This window comes from Aulonocara stuartgranti, assembly GCF_965226115.1.
Source record: "Aulonocara stuartgranti genome assembly, chromosome: 9".
Lineage (NCBI taxonomy): Eukaryota > Metazoa > Chordata > Actinopteri > Cichliformes > Cichlidae > Aulonocara > Aulonocara stuartgranti.
The window spans coordinates 28,551,719-28,575,741 of record NC_138960.1 but is presented as its reverse complement, the minus strand read 5'-3'; the positions used below and the strand labels follow the sequence as shown (position 1 = coordinate 28,575,741).

The 24,023-nt window shown below is 40.1% G+C and overlaps 1 protein-coding gene across 2 annotated transcripts in view; it reads left to right on the top strand.

The window, feature by feature from the left end:
- Window positions 1-22,990, top strand: part of cntnap2a (contactin associated protein 2a) — a 413,013-nt gene extending 390,023 nt beyond the window's left edge. For both annotated transcript variants that reach the window (XM_082545890.1, XM_082545889.1), the window contains 4 exons: window positions 4,357-4,450; window positions 16,479-16,751; window positions 19,536-19,607; window positions 20,593-22,990. In XM_082545890.1, the coding sequence (XP_082402016.1) occupies window positions 4,357-4,450; window positions 16,479-16,751; window positions 19,536-19,607; window positions 20,593-20,792 (639 nt within the window). In that variant the 3' untranslated portion in view covers window positions 20,793-22,990. The remainder of the gene's footprint in view (window positions 1-4,356; window positions 4,451-16,478; window positions 16,752-19,535; window positions 19,608-20,592) is intronic.
- Window positions 22,991-24,023: the final 1,033 nt, after the last annotated feature.

Genomic DNA, 24,023 nt, shown 5'->3' with positions numbered 1-24,023 from the left:
TCCCAATTTATGCAGAAAAGGCACCTTTTGCCACAAGAGGTGAAAATAAGAGTAACCTTTCTATGCTTTTGTAGGCAAGGCCTGTTGGCTGTCCATCTGCTGGCACACTTTGCTCACTGCACTGAGAGTGTGTGATTATTCTGTTTATTCCATGGGTGGCAGTATTTTAATTCCAAAGGCTGGGTCCATTTAACAAGAATAGAAAGACATGGAAAGGTGGCAAAAGTCAGTCAGTCAGTTTGTTTCTGAGTGACCAGCTTTTATCTTTGGATGAAAAATTTTGAACCTGGGAGTAGTTTCGTTCAAAAATGACAGCACCAGCACCAGGGGTCAATGATTTGTATGAGTATTTAAATGATGTGAATCATATATTATGGCCGTAGTCTCCATACCTCAACCCACTTCAACACCTGTGGGATTATTTAGACCGATGTGTTCAGTAACGCTCTCCATGCCCATCATCAGAGGACCGAAGCAGCGTTTATATTTAGGCAGCATGGTGTATCATCCATCCATTGAAATGTGCCAAATCACAACAACGGTCGCCTCAAGGTGCTTTATATTTTAAGGTAAATACCATAACCCAACAATTAGAGAACCCGTGTGAGTAAGCACATGGCAATAGTAGAAAGGAAAAACTCCCTTTTAACAGGAAGAACTCTCAGATACATTGTGGACACATTGTAGAAGATTGCAAGAGATTAATAATAACTAATGATTAAAATAATAACTAATGGCTGAAATATCAACTGAAAGATGCACTGAAGCATTAGTCCTTCACCTTATTATAGACTATATGATGATTTTTTTTTGTAATCATAACCATAACATCCATTTATAAAGCATTTTTCAGACCTGCCAAATGGCCCTGCGTCGTTTACGTTGCAGTTATGCTCCATGAGGGGCCTCCAAGAATGACTCAGGACCAAAGTCAGGATAGTAAAGCATGAAGAAGTCAGCAAAATATTTAGAAACCCTAAAACCCTTAAAGGTGATCATCAAATATTTGTATCTTCTTTATCATTTAGAAAAAATGGGGCAACTGTGAGTGATATATAAAGTGTGATACTATGTCGGTGTTGTTTTATCAGTTTGTTCCACCTGCCTCTGTATAAATATTCATCTTAGAACACATGCGTGGTGCAAACATGATCGCACAGCTTCGGTCACTCTTTGACGGCGAGTCGTTTGAAGTGTACAGAACATATGAAGTGTACTGAACTGCATGCAAATGCTGAGATGCTTAATAACTGCTTTTGAATGCTGGAAACTCTACTGGCTAATTCCAAGGCTTGAATTTTTGTTTTGTTTTTTTTTAATTTATTGAATAATGCATTAAAGCCTAAAATGCCAGTTTTGTCAGTAGCTGCCATCAGCACTGAAAATGGAACTAGCCTGTTATTATTTTTGTGCACACGCTCATCAAAGGCCTAGTTGCGAGCATCCGAGATAACAAAATGAGTGAGAGGCAGAGATATGAGTCAGATGCAATAAAAGTCAGTTGTGCTGGTGGGGCTGGCAGTGGATCAAATTCAATTTCCCCAAATTTAAAAAAAAAAGGGATAAGAAGCAGTGGACTGTTTACCTCAGGGTGCAGAGGCCTCACTTCTCTGCTTATCAGGGCTCCAAATCTTAAAGCCATTTAGACAAGCGACTGTTTAGTTTAAAGACAAAGCAGAGAAAATGTGGCAAGACAAGTCAGCGTGTGGTAATTTGAATCAGAAAGAGAAACGAGAGTCAGAGAGAAATGTAGGACAAAAGAAAAAGGCAGAACAGAGCCAGAGAGAGGGGGAGAAGGGGTTTGAAAGAAACAGATACTGTTGTTAGATAAAGAAAGTAGACCCACAAAATATAATGACAAAGATCACTTTGATACGTTGAGATTATCTGAGGATTACTTTAAGGTGAGGCGTTCGCTTGCGGACACAAAATACGTGCTGACATGTACACCCAGGCATACAGAGTGCAGCAAACAGAGGAGAGTGTTTGGTTTTCGAGCAGCCTGTGAGGTCTCGTTAGGTTAGCTCGCTATCAAAGGAGCGCCAAGGCGAGATTAAAATAAGTTCCCCATCTCGCCATCTCTCACTTTGCCTTTCTCACACTGTGAGGGTTTAGAGATGAAAGTCAGGAGTCCCTTCAGGCAGCAGACGGCTCATCTCCGTTTCCTCTTCTCCTCTCCGCCAGTTGCTTCATTGGTTGACTCAGCGGTGTAAATGGCTTGCTGCACCTGAGACCCAGACCAGACGAAAATTCAGCAGTTCACTTAATAATGATGTTAAACAATTTATTCAAGAGGAAAATTAGCATTTCTTTTTGTTCAGTGTTAAATCTGTGATGGGAGTATTTTTATCCCTTAGACATCATTAAGGAAACAGAGGTGCCACGAAGGTAAAAAGGCTCTCAGTGCACTGTAAATGAGTTTGCATATAAACAGCACATTGGCTAAATTAGATTCTTTTTTAGCACGTAGTCAGGGAAATAGATTTCACCCTTTGTTAATTTTCTCTTTGCCTAACCCCTGGTTACTTTGCTTATGTAAGCTATGTGTGACTTTAGAGGCAGCAACTGCGTTTTCTAAATGGCACTGTGTTAAAAAGAAAGAAAGGAAAAAAGGAAAGAGATCCCAATGACTGCGGTTGTAATTGACAAAGTTTGGTAAAATGAGGTTTCTTCCCAGGCCGTCTTCCTCAGTGGATCGTTTTGTGGGGGTTTCAAGACTCAAGCTTCCCTCCGTGGTTGTGCAGTCAATTTGTTTTCTCAGATAAAAGTAAATAAGCTGAGCGCAATTTAATTGTGCCCCATTATCCCACCCTCCAGTCACAGAGGAAAACAAAACCCACACAATGCTCCACTGAGACCAGGCTTTTGGAAGGAATCAAATTAGGATATGTTGTGTGTCTGCATGTGTGTGTGTGTGCGTGTGAGGAGAAAGAGGGAGAAAATAGTCTTGCGCAGCAGTGGGTAGAAAGAAATTTCTTTATGGCAGGACTCTGCTGATTTAAACCTGTAAACAAGCACTACCACACACATACACACGTAAATCTCAGGCCTTTAGTGACAGTCCAGCTCAGCTCCCAGCTAACAGGCCGTGACAGCTATTCAGCACATCAACAGAACAAATTTCCAGGAACAAAAGTCATTGTTTCCAACCAAACTCCTCTACTCCAGTCTGCTTTCTGCAGACTGGTTTATGCTTAGATACAGTCCTCCTGTGGGCAGGGAGAAGGAAAGAAGGAAGATCTTGTTTTTTGGGGGTTTTTTATTCTAGAACACACCGAAAACCAATTTGTTGGTTTGAAATTATTCTCATCAATAGCATCGGCTGCAGCTTTCAAGCTAATTAGAAACTTCATTGAAACAGCAATAACAAGTTAATTATGTTGCAGGGATATTAAAGTCGTGCATTCCCTCCTTCTATCACCCTCTCTGCTCTCACATCTCCACTGATTCTCCTCTTTGTAAACACGCTGCTCGTCTTCCACCCGCCCTTTTTGAGTTCTCAGGAATGCCTTTGAACCCCCCACAGACTTTTGAAATTGCATATTATTATTAGGCATCATTTGTATCATCGTTTATTTCTAGGGAAGAGCTGTTTGTTTGCTGGATAATTGTACAAGATGACTTTTCAGACGTGACTAAAACGAAAATATCACAGCTTTCCAGAAAAGATGTTTGAGGTAGTCTGACATCTTTAAAACCATGATGGATTTTAATGTTGGAGTGTTTATAGAATATATACATCTAAGGTGATATTTTAAACAGGGTTATAGTTTATAGCAAATGGTAAGAAGGGTTTTTTGGTCCAGAGACATTTCTAACACTCAGATTTTATGGTCATTGTTTGAAGAGTGTAGTTATATATGATGTGTGTAGAAACGCCAGAAGAAAAAAGAAATCAGGAACAGCCTCGGGTTAGTATTAGATGCAATATGTGTTCATCCTATTTACCTGATTTTTGCAAAGTGTTTTTAATTCATTTTCACTGACCTGATCAGGATTCATGGGAATTTAAAATGAAGGATAATCAAGGTATGACTATGTGAGTGGTTTCCTTGTTACTAAGCTACCATATTTAAAGCTTTCCTGGCGTTTGGAAACCACGAGGGGGGACCATTGAGCTTCTGATTGTGCTGTGTTGCTTTGCATTGGCTGACAGCATTGAATTACCATCTTTTGTTCATCATCTTGTGTACTCTGCTTAATGTGCTGATGCAGATCTTAGCCTGGGTCTTTTCAAAATGCTGTGGTCAGTAGTTTTAGTCTAGATTCGACTCCCTATGAAACAAGGATGCTAATGTGTTTCTCTCCCTCCCTATTTCCTTCTCACTATCTCTTTATATCTCTGTCATGTCTCAGCTGGATCATTATCCTGCAGTCAGCTACAACCTCCCTGAAGCCTCAGACACACAGTTTAACCTGGTCAAGACGCTGTTCTTGGGAAAGGTTTATGGTGAGTGTGTCACTTTAGCTAAACCTTTTCTGCTCACAATTGTGCATTCGGGTCATTATTATATGTATATATGTCTCCCATATATAAGTATAACACTCTGAAATCACACTAATGTGTAAATCAAAGTATCTTTTCATATACATTTAGAGTCCTTTGTCATGCTGAGCATATATGGAACTAACAAGCTCCTCTGACCTATGTTTTACTTGTGAGTCATACAATCTGAGAATAACAGACAAAAAATTAAAAACCAAACATTTCTGCACTTTCCCATGGATATTATGATAGGCTGATATTCTTTTTTTTTTTTTACAAATTAGTTAAGGTTATGATTAATTTATAAAGCTTTCTTCCTAGGGTAGCTTTTCTGTTGTTTAACTACTTACAGTACAAAGTGTTTTGTAAGACCAGTACAGAGAAGTTTCCCCAACACTCTCCAATGTGATTGATTAGTGATTAGTTACTCGGGCAGATATATACCACTTTTCTAAACTGAGTTATTTATATATGTATGAATACATAAATATCTATCTATCTATCTATCTATCTATCTATCTATCTATCTATCTATCTATCTATCTATCTATCTATCTATCTATCTATCTATCTATCTATCTATCTATCTATCTATCTATCTATCTATCTATCTATCTATCTATCTATCTATCTATCTATCTATCTATCTATCCATCTTCTGTGTGAAGTAAATGTACTTTTAGATTTTGTCCACTAGAGAACGCCAAAGACCTGTATAGTGACTTGGCTTTGCCTGATTCATCTTCTTCTGTTTGGTTGTAAATGTGGCAGATCCAGTGCTGTGAAAAATAAAAATAATCACCCCTCCACCACCGTACTTGACAGTTTGAGGTGTTCTTCCTGATCATCCACATCTCCACTTTGGTCTTATCTGTCCTAAAGACACAGTTCCAAAGTCTTGTTATTTGTTCAGGTGCAAATTTGCACATCTGAGTCCTGCTGCCATGTTCTTTTTACACATGAGTGGCTATCTTGTGGCAATCCTTTAATCATAACTGTTTGGTATTTTTCTAATTGTATTGTCATGAACTTTAACATTTAACATGCTTACAGAGGCCTGTAAAGTCTGAGATGTACCTGAGCTTTCTGTATATTCACGGTCCGACCTTGTACTGAATTTGCCTGAAAGGTTGTGATATTAGTTTAACACATGACTGAATGTTTCAAACAAGCAAACTGCCCAAATTTCTGCCTTTACAGAGGTGCTCGCATTTGCTTATTATGAATTAGCCAAGTGCATTTGATTAGCAGCACGTGGCTGCTACTTACTATTCTTTTTTCACATGACTGTATTTTTAAATATGCAAACCCTACTGGGTGGTTTTTGGATCTGCATGTTTCAATCTTCCCAGATCATTTAGACATTCAGCAGTATGGATTTGACATACATTTCAGTTTGCTTTTTTTTAAATGGCTTAATCTTTTTTAGATTTTCAAAGTGGCATCCTTTGCTACACGAGATAGCCTTCATTAATCCCACAATTGAGATTTTCACAATATTAGTTGGTTTTATTCGATTTTACAGTGACTCGTGATGCATTTTAATGTCGCCACCCCTTCCGCCCTTTGTCCTCTACTGCAAGTGCAGAGAAGTTCACTGAGGTTGAAGCAACATGTGACTTCTCTCACCAGCCAGAACTACTGATGCCGCTGCACACACCACAAGAGCCGAGAGGAATAAAACCCCATCATCAATCTTCAGCCAACTAAACCAGCACATATGCTTTAAGGACAAGCAAGTCCTGAGATGTTTGTTTATAACCAGGCTGACACATCAGTAAACCGAAATGTTAATTTTCTACATTGTAGCAAACATCATAACACTAAACCACACAGAGAGAGAAAATAGAAGAACAGGGAACAAATGCGGGTGTTTCCACATCTCATCGGATCTGCTCCACTTCTGTGTTTGGACCGCAGAGACAAGAGAGGCTGTCAGACAGCTGAGCTATCAGATTCTCTGTTTGTGGGAGAAAGCCGCCCTGTGTTTGGTGCAGTGCTCAAACGCACACTCACACACTGATCACAGAGACATCTCCAGTGTCACCTCGCAATCTGTTGATTGTGAGATGTGATTAGTTAACTAGGATAATGAAGGAAGAAATACAATAAGTAGACATTAGAGAAGCATAAAAGAGAAGACATGATCACACGGAGCCGAACACCTTCATAATCATCAGTGTACAGTGAAGATAGGCTTTTTTCTCAGGTAATTAACAGCACCAGAGTCGTGCTTCAAATTCACAAACACTATCAGATAAACACTATTAACTGAACCTTAAATCTATGACGCATTTACCTATTCACTGCTCAAAAAAAAACACTTTGAAAACACATCTGATCTCAATGGGAAGCAAAAACCTGCTGGATGTCTACACTGAACTGCGTAATGTGTTAGGAATGAAAGGATGCCACATCGTTTGATGCAAATCAACCTACAGAGGGCTGAATTCATAAACACCTCAAAAGGAGGAAAAGTAGAAAGATGATGCAGCAGACGCAGTTACCGAAATTACATTGCAGCAAATCATAACAGTACTCAGAAGATGCCCGCATGTATGCATGCCTAACAACCTCAGGACATGCACCTAATGAAATGACAGATGGTGTCCTTGGAGACAGTCTGAGGTGCAACGTGGTGGCGTCAGATGGACAAAAACATAAAGTCCCAGAGGTTGTCTGTTGGATTTAGGTCAGGGAAGTATCAATTCCTTCATCCTCCAAGAAACTCCCTGCATACTCTCCCCACATGAAACCATGTATTGTCTTGCACCAGGAGGAACCCAGGAGCCACTGCACTGGTGCCTGTAGTCCGTAAACGTCTGTGCAGTCCTCCATACATTAGCCTCCCCAGGCTATCACTGACCCACCACCAAACTGGTCACACTGAACAATATTACAGGACACACAGCCTCTCCAGACACTGTCATGTCCATCTCATGTGCTCAGGGTGAACCCATTCTCATCTGTGAAAAGTGCAGGCAACCAGAGTTGGACCTGTCAATTACAGTATTCTGTGGCAAATGCTAATAAGGCTCCACGGTCCACAAGGCTGTTTGTAATAGCTCTTGCCTAATCTTAATTTGTTCACATTATCGTAACGTAAGCTTTTAGATAGTATTTCACATTGACTATATGATCCCAGACAACTGTTGATAGAAACCTTTATCCTGAAAACCATAAAAGCATTTACTATTACTATAATTGGTCAGTTCTTCAGTGAATCCACTGACAGAAAAACAACTATAGCTTTGATAATAGAAAAATTGAATTATTCTCAGGTTTATATAACCAAAGAAAAGGCTCTATAAAATCATTTAGCATGTTTGCTGCTCCTGCTGAAATCTCAGTTTCGTGTCCTGAGGTTTGCAGTGTTTGCTGCCCAGGGAGATTGTGCTAAAGTAGTATTGATCATGTAGTGCAGGGATGATTCAACACATGCTTCTGTAAATGATGAAACCTTATGCTTAACGTTACCGTATCCTGTGTATTTATGTGTGTGCGAGTAAAAAAGTGTCCTTACATCAGCGCCTAAGCGGAGGATATTTATGGTTAGAGCAGGATGGAGAGTGCATGTATTTTGTTGCACATATCTGGGGTAATGGAGGGGGGAAGTAAGTCCTCATAAAAGAAAAAACTAGATTTTAGTATCAAGACTTGGTTGAAGGTTAGGTTAAGTTAAGGGTTAGGTAACCGGTGGTTATAGTGAGGCGAAATCTGTAAGAAATTACTGCAATGTCCTTTAAAGTGACACAACTGTGTGTGTGTAGGAATGTGGTAGGTGGGTGGTTGATGTACGGCGTATGGGCCTAGATCTATGCGTCCCGGTGGAATAGATGGGAGAGATGAGTCATACATCAGCCAGAGCAGCGGGCACGCTCCAGACTCTGTCCTCTGTGCTGCAAATCTGTCAAGTGTCTGTGTGTGTGTGTTTGAGTGTGTGCATGGACCGTGTGTGAGTCTTTCTAAGGGAATAGATTCAGAGGCAAAGTCAGAGAGAGAAAGAGAGAGCACTAGAAATTGTGACAGTGGGAAAGTACTATCATAGAGAGATGATTGTAACCCTGAGGGTTAGTTGTAAAGGACATGTACATCAGTACCAGTCTGAACTTCTGATTTCTCTCTTCTATTCTTTATCCCCCTGGCCTCTATTTTTCTGTTAACTGTCCGCACTGAATGAATGTGTCCCTCCCTTAAGGTGATACCAATTATTTTACACTGGATTTAAGAAAGATTGCCATTTCTTTATGTGACGGCTTTATTCTGAAGAAGCCTCTATTTGAAGTGGCTCCATGGGTGTAGTTGTTAACCCATTAGCCTTACATGTGAAAGATGTGAGGTAGAACCAGCCTACAAGCTATTGTACTTGTAGTCCAAAACCCAAATAAATGGGAGGGTAGCATCAGGAAGGACATCTGGCATAAAATCTGTGCCAAATAAAACATGCAGATCCAGCCACTGTGGCGGCCCTTTGGGAAATAAGAGAGCAGCTGAAAATACCTTCTATTAGCTGTTATTTGCAGACACTGGTCTACTTTTTCACATAGTTTTATTTCAAAATGCACCTGTTCTTTCCCTATAAATCTCCTTGGACTCTCCTATTAGCTGTTTTCAGCAAGATGTGATGTGAGACAGTTGCTGTGTCTGTAAAGTCTGTTGTATGGAGTTTAAGGAAATCTTTATAGAAATAAAGTTTATTATTCATGTTACTATGTAAGCACCATTGCATAAAAACAGGTTTATCTGTGCTCCAAGTTTATCAGTATACAGATTAAGTTGATGTTCACAAAACAGGATCTGCTGCTATAAAGTTCACTTTCTTTAACTTCCTTTACGTTTAATGATTTACAAGAAAATAATATGGTGCAATGCAGAACTCTTGAGCCAGCGTCATGTCCTGACATTTTTCTTCCAACTAAAGACTGTCTTTTAAGTTTTTAAAGTGGTCTTGCTCAATAGCTCTCTTGGCTGACTCAAGGAATCAATTTAAATTTTTAATTTTAGTCACTTTTTTACTAACAGCCTGTTGCAAAAACACATCATTTGTTCGCGTATTGTTAGCTGAATCTATGAAAATTGACAAAGGTAGAACAGTTTGATGGGTATAAAACAGTATTTTTGCACCAGCAAGGTGATTCCCAAATAACTGTCAGCCCAAAACTTGGCATATTTTGGCAGGGTGTGCAGTGTGTCCTTAAACGATTTGAGGATACTGGACAAATGGAGTACAAAAGACAAGGGACATGAGAGATATATTAAGACCTCTTGTTGATCTATCACTGAAGACTCATGAGAAATAAATAGACACTTTATTGATCCCACAAGAAAATGGTTTCAACGGGAGGTTGGCTGTCATTCTTGAGGAACAGAAACATGGAGAGGTGTGAAAATTACACAAGAACTGGAATGAAGATCAGTGGCAACAGGGCTTATGGAGTGGAATTTTTCTTTGCCATCTAGTAGTGTTGTATATTGTTGATTATACTGATTTGTTGTTTTGTTTTGCATTGTTACATATTGATAAATATTAGAGTGCTTTTTGGGTTGTTGGTGCCCACTTGTAAGAGAAATTGGAATTCAGATAGGGGGCAGGTGCTAATAAGAATTTATTCTTCTTCCTGCTCCTTTTCACCCATGGCTGCAGTGCTATATTAATGGGAAGGAGGATTTGTATGTAGGAAATGAAATACTGTTGAACCATTAGGGGTGGGGGAAAAAATCGATACTGTGTAGTATCGTGATATTTTGTTTGCTAATAATCTATCGATACAGGGACAGCAGAAATCGATATTGTGTTACAAAAAAGGTTTTTGTGCTCAGAGCATGTTGATCCTTTTTCTGAGCAAGAATCCTGACATTCCTTCACTGTCCAAATGTGTTTAACTTTTTTTTGGCAGCAATAAACATGACAGTTTACTTATTTTAATTTAAGACATGTTTTATTTTAATTAAGTTTAAAACTTTTTTATTTAATGTAAATTTATATTTTGTTTTAATTTACTTTCAAATTCTTCAGTTGCTGAAGGGGCTGCATAGTTTTCATAAATTGCTTAGTTCAGAATAGCTATAATTGTACCAGATGGTTGCATTCAGTTAAGTTGGACTAGACTGTAATACAAACCGTTCAGTTTGTCAACAATAAAACTGACTGAAATGAGAGAAAGACTGAGTGCGAGACTTTGATATTAGATAAAATGAATATTGATAAAGTTTACCTTTATGTACAGAATCTGAATATTGCAAAATATTTTTAAAAAAAATTGCAATAATATCGTATCGTGCGTTAAGTATTGTGATAATATCGTATCGTGGGATGTATGGTGATTCCCACCTCTATGAACCATGTGTGAAACAAATAAATAAATGAAATGAAATGAATGCAAATGTGAAAGATTTGGCTCAAATCGTCATCAGTATGGAGAGAAAATGTCAGGAGAGAGGTACAATATTCAGTGTCTACAAACAATGTTTAAAAAATGTTGAAGGCTCTGTCACGATTTGGGGCTTCAGTGGTGTCGGTGAGATCTTGTCAGCATTGATGGAATTATTAATACCATCAGATCCACCGTGCAATACCATCTTTAAGTCTTAAGTCTACTTAAAGAAATAACAAGAAGTCTGCCTCACACAGTTCAGGCTGTGTGGAAGAAAAAAAGTGGTCATAACATTGCAGCATACTGAAACACCAGTGCATTAGTAAATCATTTGAAGTACTGTCCTGTTGATGACAGTTTTGTGGAAAGGTTGATGGCTCAGCACCCAGTTCTACATAAGACTGCTGATTATGCATGCTGTTGGCCAATTTCTAAAGCATGTCGGGATGAAGTGCAATCAATTTCCTCTCTTCTAAGCATCTCAGAAACTGCCTTTTGGGTTTTGCTCTTTACATTTGGATGCACAAGACACCCTGACGCTGGGGAAACTTAGTGTTAGATGAGGCTGCTGTCTGTCTCCATTTCTATAATCTGAGTGTGCCTTTTTTGGTGCCTGCAGTTTGTGTGTGATAGGATGACATCATACTGTCCTCTGGCTATTACCCTTAGTTGTACTTGTACCGGGAAGTCCTAATCCAGTCCAGTATAAGTCCAGATCCAGGTTTTCTCCAGCTGCTGTCTCAGAGTGGGGGTGGGACTGCAGTGCAGAGAGAGAGAGAGCGGGCAAGTGAGAGAGCGGGCAAGAGAGAGAGAAGTGCTTGCCAGTGTGGTACTGTGCTACGAAAATCCACATAACAGGCAGAAAGAACATATAAAGGAAGAGGAGAGGAAGAAGGCTTGCTGAGCATACTGCCTGTAGACGCAAACTCCACATAGGTAACTACACTCTGATGCATGCATGTTTCACCATTTGTTTGTGTTAGTCCCTGTGCATGAGTGTGCCAAGGCTTCTACAGTTCAGAGTGAGTCATTTGAATATAAACCGCAAATTGAATTTGCAGCAGAGGTAGCGAGGTAGATTCTTTCTTTTTCATGCTTTGAGCAATTTTTGATGCTTTCGAATTTACAAGGAAATCCACCCGCTGGATTAATTGGATTGGCTCATTGTCTGTACATCCCAAACATCCTGATGAAGCAAAAAGCTAGATTTGGAACAGATGAATATGACTGTGTGTGTATGTGTGCATGTCTGCGTGTGTGTAGTCAGTATGGGCAGATGTTGCCATCACAGGTGCGTTTGCCATGTCAAAAACACAGATGGTCTTCACCTGTTTCTCTCTACAACCCCTCTCATCATCCTCTACATCACAAATGCCCTTTTTACACGTGTCCATTTACTGCAGCTCATTTTGTTTATTTATTTATTTATTTCTTCTAATGCTCCAATGAACAGGAGACCATCGCATTTGCAAAAGTACTACAGTTCCCAAATACTGCAGTACACAAGGACCAAAAACTCAAAAAGCAGCTGTGCTCAAGGTTACATGTTTTTTTCTTCTTAAATTTAAGAAGATTTAATTTTCACTTCTCTCTCCATCTTTCTCAATGTCTCTCTCTCTCTCTCTCTCTCTCTGACCCTCCCTGCATCAGCCATGACCAACAACCAGACAGCATGTGTGTGTTTGTGTGGTTCAAAGGGTGTGGTTTGTGGATTCACATCAGTGTTATTTTTGATGCGTCTCAAATGCTCCATACTTTCATTACCCACCTCCCCTATTTTCTCCTTCTGTCACCCTTATTTCAGCTTCCATTTGTTTCCATGGCAACTGTGTTTGATCTCCTCCACCCCTCCATTTGAGCACCCTTCTTGTCACCCCATTTCTTTCCTACCCCCCCCCCCCCCCCCCACACACACACACACACACACACACACACACACACACACGTTCAGATCAGAGACTTTTCTCCCACACCCTATTTTCCCCTCGTGTCTCTCACCTTTCCACTTACCACCACTTCTTCTTGGAGAGGCAGCCACACCCTCCCTCACTACTAGTTCTGCAGTCGTCTCCATCCTGCCTTCTGTTTTTTCATCCAACTTCTCCTATTTTTTCCTCCTCTTGAGGCAATTCTTCCACCTCAAAACACATCCCCTACCTACCCATTATCTTCACAGCAGGCCTCTCCTCGCAGCTTTATGTGCTCCCTCACCTTTTGAATTATGCATACGATATCACCGGTCACATCTGATCAACATGCTGACCTTGTTACAGTCGTGTATGCGTGTGCACTAGCGAGCATGTCTTTAGGTATATTTATAAGGGTGGCTTATATGATACATGACACAATGCAACACACGCTCTGTGTATCGTATGATGCCACATTAAATCATTTCAGTCTAAAGCATAATGGATTATGCTCCTCTGTTTTCTAATTATGTTAAGTGTGTGGAAAGCTGTTTGTTTGTGCCCATGTTTTATTGATTAGTCTGGGAAGCTCCATAAGACGCCATCAGGGCAAGCTAAAGAAGCGATTACAAGCCGCGATGTTGTGGTGACTGGCTCTGACAAGGTGATATTACTTGTTAATGATCACGTATTAATGTGTTGTTAAGCACTGGAGCCAAGCAAACCACCCATTAGAAATCTCTGGTTACCTAATGTTCAGTTTTTCCTGACCTGAGATACTGCATGATTTTATTTGATAGAATAATACTATAGTTGAGTCTAAGGTTTACCCAAATACAGGAAGCTGACTGATGCACAAAGGTTGTTTTCTTGCAAGGTAAAAATCACTAGAGTGTTTTCTGTACTAGTATCACTTATATAATGGTGTCGCCGCGTTAACATTAAATAGAAAGCATGGTGTAACATTTGTGATGTTTAAGAATAATGTTCTATCGTTTAAACTACAAGCATGCGGATTTGTAAGGGAAGCTTGTCAGCTATACTCTCAGTGCATTGCCTATGGCATTATGTGGAGAGGAGCCTCCCAACGGAGAGCCTATTAGTATTCACACACAGACCTCTGCAGTGATCAACACATGTTCAGGCACACAGGAGAGAAAGAGCTTCATTCATATTCATTTTACGTGTTATCAGTAATCTGCTGGCTGTGTTTACTTTAATACTGCAAGGCCCTTGCTTCCATCCTGTACCTGTCTCTCCACCTATTTTGCACACCCCCACGCATATGCAAATTCCTACAGTTTCACCATCCGAGGCATTTTCGAGGTGTGAAGAGAGACTCGGATCTGAGACTTGATTGACCGAGGGATGCAGAGCTGCAGTTCAGTTTGAGTGCGTCTGTACATGTATAAAAATGAATACCTTCAACACAAGTGTCTGCATAATTATTGTTTTCCACCTACAAAGACAAACTGCACAGAATACAAACAGTGCAAGTGTCTGTAGGAGGTCTGCTCAGCTGAATACTAAGAAAACTCACGTAGTGCTTGGCTCTGTTCCTGGTAGCACAATCAATAGTGCACAAGCACACACATGTACAGTACATACTTGTATTGGACCCATGAAAATGAAATAAAGAGAGAGAATTGCATTATAAGCCATGTCCAGATACTCAGAACCCCATCATCTAACATAACAGGATTCATTAAATAAACCAGTGCATACACACACACATACACAGAGCACTGTAGTTGGCCATCCCTTATTCATCTGTGGGATTGTCCAGTGCTTTCCTCTGGGTGTGGCATGGTTGTGCAGAAGCATTGCAGCCATGCATGTTAAAATTTAAACCTGGCTTTGTCTACACACACAAGTAGAGGTAGTACATTTTTCATCTTCCCAAAAAGTGTCAATGGCAGCTTTTTTGTGTGTTTTTGTTGTTGTTTTATCTTTCCAGGTTTATGCCAGCATGGCAAGTTTATTTCATGTCTACACAGAACTGTAGGTGTTAGAGGGATTTTTTGTTTTTTTTTGTCTGCAGCCTGCAGACAAAAAAAAGCATCTCTTCCATTTTCTTTGAGGATATGTGTGTGAGTGTGTGTCTGCACCTATAATTTGTTTCTTATATTATGGGGGCATTAATGTGTACTGTCATGCCGAAGGAATTTAGCTTCTGCATTAGACTGGCCATTCAGTTTTAGTGTGCAGATTTGATATAAGGGTTGGACACTAAGGTTTAACGTAAGGACTGGAGATAACAGGGAGTTTGTCTAGACTCGTCTGCAGATTGTGTCTCAAGGCTCTTTTTCTCTGCCTTGGCTATGTGTTGCAATAAAGGGTTTTAATAACTGCAGGGCTATATCTCCTGCGTGGTGTTTTCCACCACATGGGTTATAATTCATGCGTGGGTGTACTATTATGTTGTTCTGGTGATTTTTATTGGAATAACCTGACCTTTTTGAGTGAATTTTTGTTTTTTTGTTGTTGTTTTTTTATGCTTGACCTTGGGCCATATGAGCGTTAAAACAAACAACTGCTCAGTCGCCTCCAAATAACTATTAGGGTTAAAAAATAAATCGATATTTCTCCACTCGTGAAAATATGCCGTGTGCAACCTACAAACAGCCCTCAAAATCCACAGATTGAACAAAGATATTGGCCCAGCTGGACCGAGCTCGGCGGGCCACCTGCAGTTCAGGCGCTGATTTATGTGTGAGTCTGTGTGTTGAAGTACTTTTCGTTTGAAAAACAAAAGGGGATGAAAATCAAAGGACTGAGAGAGCGAGAGGGGGCTGGACTGAGAGGCGGCTGTATGAGTGCACAAATTGCTGCTTTTAAACATCTGAATTTGTCAGAATTGCCTTGGCAGTAAGTGGACCTCAGGCAATTTCCTACCCTCCAAATTATGGCAATTATTACAAATTATTTCTGTCATGTGTTAGCACAGTGGACAACAAGAAGAAAACTAGCTTTTTTATCATTATTTTAACTTATATATGTGGTTATGATTATACACGGATTACATTGCAATAAAAAGATCGAGAGAAGTGAACCCTTGTTTGGGCTTTCAACATCCGTATGTACACACAAAAGTGTGATAAACATTTGTTATATGATTATAAGTGCCGCTTACAAAGAGCAGGATGAGCAACGTGTATTCGTGCTCGGTTGAAACCAAAATAAAAAAAACGCTGAATATGAAATATCACCTCACTGCTGTGCTGCTAAATCAACCCATGAATAAAAGAGTGACTGCAGAAAAGCAGAGCGCGACAGAGAAACAAAGCCTGTGAGAGCAGCGGGGGTTGTAATTCATTATTCATCTTCTAATTTGACATTAGAGGTCAGTGTGTGTTCCTCCCCTGCTTCCTACCTCCTCTGCCTCCTCCGCCTCGCCTTCACTCTCTTGTGTGAATTCCTAATCTGACCGGGTGTATTGAACTTGCAGAGTTTGTTTTGTCTGTACATCAGCAAAAACTGACGCCTACAAATGCTTGACTGTTCAAAGCTGTACGTGGAGTTTGTTGTGTCTGTCGATTGTTTATTTCGAGCTCTGTAGTCATTTGTAGAGATCCTGATGTTTCTTCTCTCAGTATCTAATTACAAGTTGTAGTTCCAGATAACTAACCTGTCTCAGTAAACATTCAACAGATAGGTTCTTTAAAAGTCATCTGGTGATGACAGCTTCTCTCCGATCCTGTCTCTGTGCAGAAACTGGACACATAGACCCAGTCATCATCGAGCGTTACAACACCCCAGGTTTCATTGGCTGCCTGTCGCGGGTGGAGTTCAACGGAATTGCCCCACTCAAGTCTGCACTCAGAACAGCCGTAAAGTCTCAGGCAACGCCAACAGAAAAGCAGCCTGCAGCTGCGTCACCTGCATCTTACCAGGGTAAACTGGTGGAGTCCAACTGCGGGGCATCACCTCTCACTATCCCACCAATGTCTGCTGCAACAGATCCCTGGCATCTGGACAAAACAGGTGAGTGGAACATGCTCAACAGGTTGATTTTTCATTTTTCTCACTGATAAGAAAAAGCAACGCTGTGCAGTCTGAACAGTTAATGCAGATGTGTTAGTTCTGGGTGGCAAAGGAGAGCTTATAGCCCCAAGTTTTTCTTCACAGCAGAGCAAGAGTTCATTAAGTATCCTCGAAATGCTAGTTTAAGACTTGTGTGTTTACATGTCCGTACACACACACACACACACACACACACACACAGAGAGACTAATGATATATCCAGCGGCAGTCTTTAGTATTTTTAGTGTCATCATTCTGGAAGCATCCGTTTTCCTCAGGCTCCGTGCCAACTGTGCCTTTGGGAGCGTTGAGCTCTCTGAAATTGATCCAGTCCATCGATCTCGACTCCAGGTCCTCACTCGAAGTCTGCTCGCAGCCATCCGTCTACAAAGTGGATTATTATTTATGTTGCCTTAGGTTCTCTATAGATAGCTCAGATCTATAACATATTGAGACCTCCCTCCATCCTTCCACTTTCGTAATGATTGTGCGATGCCAAGTCGACTCTTTTGCGTTAGTTTCTTTTTGTTGGTGATGACATCCTTTCCCGTTTCTGTCAGTTTACTTTTCTGTGTTCTCACCTTTCTATTATGCTTTTAAATATATTGTAGTTTTATCCAATTACATCCAAGCATATGCAGCTAGCAGAGGTAACCATGATTTAAATTTCAAAACAATAAATAAGAAAAAAATATTTTAAAAAAACAAAAACACCACCAGACAATGCACAACAATATAGTCCAGATAAGAAATACATAAAATTACAACATAAAAATCCATAAATAATAAATAAAAATCCATGGTGCATACGAAAATACAAAGGAAATAAATAAGAAGGCGTACACCATGAAAAATGCCACTTAATACATAATTAGCATAAAATGAATGCTCACAGATGTGGTCCCTCTTTAGCTGTTGTTTGATGTATAGCAGCTGAATTATTATTATAATCTCACTACCTCTAGTAGAGGCTCTGGTAACTTTTTCACTAAAATTCAGTTTTAACATGATGAACTCACCCAATCAGGTTGGAGCGAGTCCATGTAAGGAGCTTATAAGCAAACTTAAATTAAAAGAAAAAAATTGAAAGCTTAAAATATTATATTTTTGAAGTGTGACCCACCGTAAAAAGGCTGATGGGGTTTTGCTGTCACCCTGCCAGGCGGGCGGCGTGGATACCCAATTATACGAATGCAATAACTTGAGAACCAATTGTCATAGTATTTTTTAAAATCCATACCATATGTGCATCTACTACAATTCTTGGACAAGTTCAAATCTTACTGACCTCAACCTTGAGATCAACGTCAGAGGTTAATCTGAAAATCACCTGGGATTTTCACATTTATACCATAGATGCATCTACTAGGAGGCTGAGAGGTAGCACTGGTGGTCACCAATAATCACTGGACACTGTACATGTAAATACATATTAGCCACCTAGCTTAATCGTTTTTTTGCATAGAAGGACCCTGGAATGTACTTCAAACCTTCCTTGCTTACTAGTGACTTCTTGACGTTAAATATAGTATCTCGTCCTGCTGGCATGCGTGTCGATTTCATGCTTTGGAGAACCAAAGCGTGGACTAGCATGTTTATTCTATATGAGCAAAAAAATAATAGAATAGAGAAAAATTCTAGCTGTATTTTCTGGCCTATTGTTTAATTTGCCTGAAACTATGTAGGTTCAAATTATTGATTTAGATTGGGCCTTAACCCCTTTCTTTCCCCTTTCTTTTTCTATTCCTCCACTGACTTCTACTGACTTTCCCCCACCTGGCCCTCACCTCCTGTCCACTCCAGCGTAATCCCCACTCTGATAATAATGCGAATAATAAAATAAAATAATAAAACGAAACAAAAAGAATAACAAGAGGCACCTACAGAGACACTGTAGTGGTCGTCTTGGCAAAATAAATGTGTTTGGCACAACAAAGCATTCAGGCCATGATTCTGCTTGCTAAAACTGATTCTTACTCATGCTTGTGACTTCCCAGGAGAACTATGGGCAGTACAGCCTGCATTACAAATAGCTGACGGGCTCATAGCAGGGTGATGTTTTTCCTGTGTTAAAATATGCATATTGGGGTTGTGTTTGCACAGAACTGCTCGATTATGGAAGCCTGCAGAGAGTTAGCAGCTCTCTGCTGAGAGAAGTTATTGGCAATTTCAGCAATGTCATTTTACTTCTTTCTTTTATTACACACCCTCCACTCATCTCAACTCCTTTCATATCCACTCCTTGTACATCCAGGGAATATCACTGCAATTAAACGGTGGCAGCAGGCGTGTAAACTGCTTGAGCTCGATGAATGATTAATGAAAACCATGAAATGCATGAGACGGTGTAGTAATATATTTATTTATCTATCAGTAGTAATTTTATATGCATCTAGCTGACCCCCTATGAGCATGCATTTTGGTGACAGCAGGAAAGAAAAACTCCCTTTAACAGGAAGAAATCTCGAGCAGAACGAGGCTCATGGACGGGCGGCCATCTGCCACGACCGGTTAGGGTTGAAGGAAGGAAGACAGGACAAAGACACGTCATTATTAATTAGCAAACGTTCTCCAACCAATCGTTCCTTTTGACTTTTAACTGCTGAAGAACATCAGAGACGCCATTAAGCTCTGTGTTGATAGAGATCGTACGTATATAAAAGGCACTTTCCTGATCTGCTGGGCATTTCTATGTGCACTGTTGTTTCAGCTTGTTTTTGTGTCTTTCTCTCATTCCTTGTTTAGATGCAGTGTTCCCCTTTAATGAGGAGAGAGTGATTCCCGATGGAGTCAACAGGGACTCTGCCATCATTGGAGGTACAAAGTGCCATTATCATATCATCAAGTTAAAAGTGCTTAAACGTGGGGGTTTTTTTATTGCTAATTGATTTTCCACATTTAAGAGGTCTTTAAAGTTTTCAGTGAGTTTATTAATAATTTATTATATAGTTCTAAGTATAGCCTAAGTACTCTCTATCTGACAGTCAAACTCTAATAAATGGAACGGAGAGCAACTCTGGGTTCAGTATCTTGCTGTAGCTTGCTTGGCATGCAGACTGCAGCATAGTGGGTGACCTTCTCTGCCTCCTGAGCTACAGCCACATGGTTGGCATTTATGTAGCACCTTTTGATCTTCACTAGCTTTTACTTTGGGAGGGGTAAGTGTCTTGCCCAAAACATTTGAGCAGGGCTTTATCGCTTGGGTCGGCTGTGGTTCAGGAGGTAGAATGTGGCGATCCCTGTGTCCTCTAGTCTGCAGGTCAAAGTTTCTTTGGGCGAGATACTGAACCCCAAGCTGCCACCTGATGCATCCGCTGGAGTGTGTGTAAATGTTAGACAAGGAGTTTTGGTATAAAAAAAAAGTGTGTGTGATTGGGTGAATGAGGCTTGTAGAAGAAACTGCCTTGAGTGCTAAGTGCCCCATTTACTATTTATTTGCTCTCTGTGCTTCACACATTACAATAACCAGTGGTTGTGATGGATCGTGACCTGGATGAGCTGCTACATCACAGACATTCTGATCATAGTTAACTATTAAAAACGTCTGCTTTATACTTTTCAAGTGACAGTCAAATTCCTTCTTTCTGTCCAAAAAGTACCAAAAACAGACTACAGTTCACTAATGTTTCTAATTACATTACAAACATCGCATTACATACATTTTTATTACATTAATCTCCCAGTTGAGATGGCAGAAGCAGGCTGTGTTTGCCTTTGCTTAGACATTGACTCATATGAGGAATTTCATGGTCGGAGCAGGTTGGTAGCAGTATTTGAAAAAGCCTCTCTGTCTCTACTACAGGTATTATCGCAGTGGTGATCTTCACCATCTTATGCACTCTGGTGTTCCTGATCCGCTACATGTTCCGTCACAAAGGCACTTACCACACCAACGAGGCAAAGGCCAGCGGGGAGTCGGCCGCGGAATCAGCGGATACGGCCATCATCGGCACCGACAACCCAGAAACCATTGACGAATCAAAGAAGGAATGGTTCATCTAACAGCCAATCAGAAAGAACTCTGAGAGAGGGAAAGCAATGTTTTAGATCATCCGATGCCACAGAGATAGAGGTGGTTTAAGTCAAGGCCAATCACAGAATGGACAGAGGATTGGCTATTCAAAAGGACAATAATCTCCCAGGGAAGGTTGGGGCAACGGGGAAGACTGTACAGAAATCCTTTTGTTTTGTTCTGTTTTTTTATATATCCAGAGTATTAGAAAGAGAAGGAAGGGACACTTATTCAACTGAGCACAGCTGTAAGAGACTGTACATGTATATACTAACCGGCTTGTCCTTCTTTGTGTCGTGCTTGGGAGTTTTCAGGAGTCCTTTGAATACTGTATATGACAAATAATTATACTTACTGGGTCGTGTGATAGCAAAGGTTTATTGCCAGTCCCTGTTGCGTTTTGATTTTATATTTTAACAAAACTCTTATATCAAAAATGATCAAATCGACATGCCAAACCTTTGTTTTTGTTTTATTCTTTCTTTTTTCTTCTTCTTCTTTGTATTTTTTATTGTTTCAAACTGCGGATGCACCAGTTTGTCACATAATTCATGTCGTGGTAATATAGAACTGAATATGGATGCCAAAAGTCACCTTGTAAATATGATATTATTTTCTCCCTTTTCTCGAAAGATTTATTTAGTGTCAGACGCATAAAGCAAATTAGAAATTTCATATCTATATGAGAGTGGCGCCACACGTCTCGTCTGTCGCATTATAAACGTGTAAAATACAGAGTTTTACGTTTAAATCTTATGACATTCGATTGTAAGGGACACTCCTTTCTGTGGAAGGGCACCGAGGGGTTTCTCAGTGCATGATGGGGAAATCATGACGCCATCATCGCCATCTTCTTCATCTTCATGGTCACGGCAGCTTTCTTTGGATTTGGAATGAGTGAATCTGCGAGCCTTTACTCGTGCGGGCTTCAGCATGTTTGTTTGTTTCTTTGCCAAACACTTGAGTCTTATGTCAGATTTTCATGTTCAATTTGATATTTGAGTTGGTTTTTTGTTTTGTTTTTATACATTTGAAACCAGTGTTGGGCTGTAGTTTTTAAAGCACATGCATGCGTCTGTGCGTAGGTGAATTAGGGAAAATGAGCTTTAGAAGGGGCCGTTTGGGCATGCGCGAAGACCAGACCAAACAGCTTGACTGATGCGTACTGAGTTTTCATCGATGCACTAGGCATTAAGTGGGCGAAGCAGCGTGAAATGAAAAATCAATTTATATCTGAAAAACACCTGGGACGAAGTTAAGAAGATAATTGGCTTATTATTCCAGCGTGCCTTCAAGGTGCTGAGCCGTTTGGCCTTGCCTCACACTCACAAACCTGCGAGAAAAACTTGACTGCTGCTGCACGAAATCGGACTTAATAGCGTTTTCAGGTGTTTTTTTATGTTGTATTTAAATGGTGCTGTGTTCACTTACGCAGAAAAATCTTGGTTGGAAAAAAAAAACTTTTGAAATTTAAAAAAAAGCCAGACTTTCCAAGTATTTGTGCAGCAGTAGCAGCTTCAACGCACACGCTTACACCTCCCCTCACACGTGCACACAACAACATGCATGTTTGATGAAGTGTGAGTCATTTGCTCGTTTGCAAGAAAAACACGTTTAGGATGAGGAGGCAGACACGAGCGTCACCCTGCAGTGTGCAACTGCGGTCCAACATGCATTCAAATATGATCTATTTATGTTTAAGTTATTTTTATGTTTACCTGTTTACCTTACCATGGCTTCTACAGAACGACGTGTTACAGCTGAAACCTGCTGCCAACTCTATTTTGTTGTGAAGTTGCTTTATTTTGTATGTCTGTTTGATCAAATTGCTCCCACGGCGCTCGCGCAGTGAATCACGAATCGCCTCGTGATCGAGCGCTTGCTGTGGATCACTTCATGTGAGACATTAGGAGCAGCTGCTGAGCTCAGCTTGCCTTCTACTGAGGCCTCAAAGAAGAATTCATCTGCTTTTACTTCGCATCCCGTAGGGCAAACAAGTGACTCTACCGATGCTTTGTTGTTTTTGGATTTTGATTTTCAGACTTTTAAAATGCATAACTTCATCCTCGATATATGTTTTGAACTTAACGGCGATGATAATTGATTATCAGCGCAGACAGGCAAAACCTTAACCCACATGTTTTGCTTTTAGTTCTCTTGAGTTCAATAAAGAGTGTTTGATCTTTAATAGCAGTTTCTTCGTCTTCTTCTTCTTGTTCAGACACTCGCAGCGTAATGATGCACATCAAAGACAGTACTAAAGATATTCAAGGAACATTTTGTGTCTTAGCCATGTAACCATTAAGAAACAGGGACTATGGAAGAATCTAACCTATTTGCTTTAGTTCGACTTATATAAGTTAAAATTATATAAAACTGATATAATACTTAATAAACGCTATGTAGTTTTTCCTTTGAAAAGTCCGTAATGAACAAATGTGGAAGTTCCAGAAGGTCATATGCTGCCCTCTGGTGGGCAGACAGTGCACCTTCTTAGTCACCCAGATTTACAGAGCATACACACTGATGATTAATGACAGATTACCAAACTAAATAAAGTTAAAAGCTCATAGCTGATGAATTATATTCAGAATCAGTAATAAGTAATATATGAAAGTATATCAAATATAAACTTGCTGACAAAGGTACCCAAAGCAATGAGGCGCTACAAAAAAAGGACTGAAGTGTCCTTAAGATGATAAAGTTGTAGATAAATGTGTTCACTTAAGTTCAGCATGTTTGATTTTAAAGTGATGTCAGGTCTTTATATCTCTTACTCATCAGAAATGTAGTGCTACTCTGCTTTTCCTCAGGAGGGATTTGTTCTGCGTGCCTGGTAATTAAATTAAATTAATTCTGATTACTTTGTGTTTGTTTGTCTGCCCACACCTTTGAACCGCGGTATTGTCTTGTCGTTGTTATTACTGTTGCCATGATCCAGAACTAAATAGCAATATAGCTGCCCCATAATCAGTTTGTGTTATTATAATCTTCGTTTCATTATGTCTGTCGATTGAATCGCTGCCTATATCACTCGCAGCCGCATATTTGCATAACTGCAACTCATCCTTAAACCCTTTGACAAGGACTGTGTCCTAATGTAATGTGGTAAAGTATCCAACACACTCTCGCATGCCTGACAGTGAGCTGATGGGGAGCATTGTGTGTTAAAATATTCACGTAGCTTCCAAAAAAACCTTCACAGAACACACACACACACA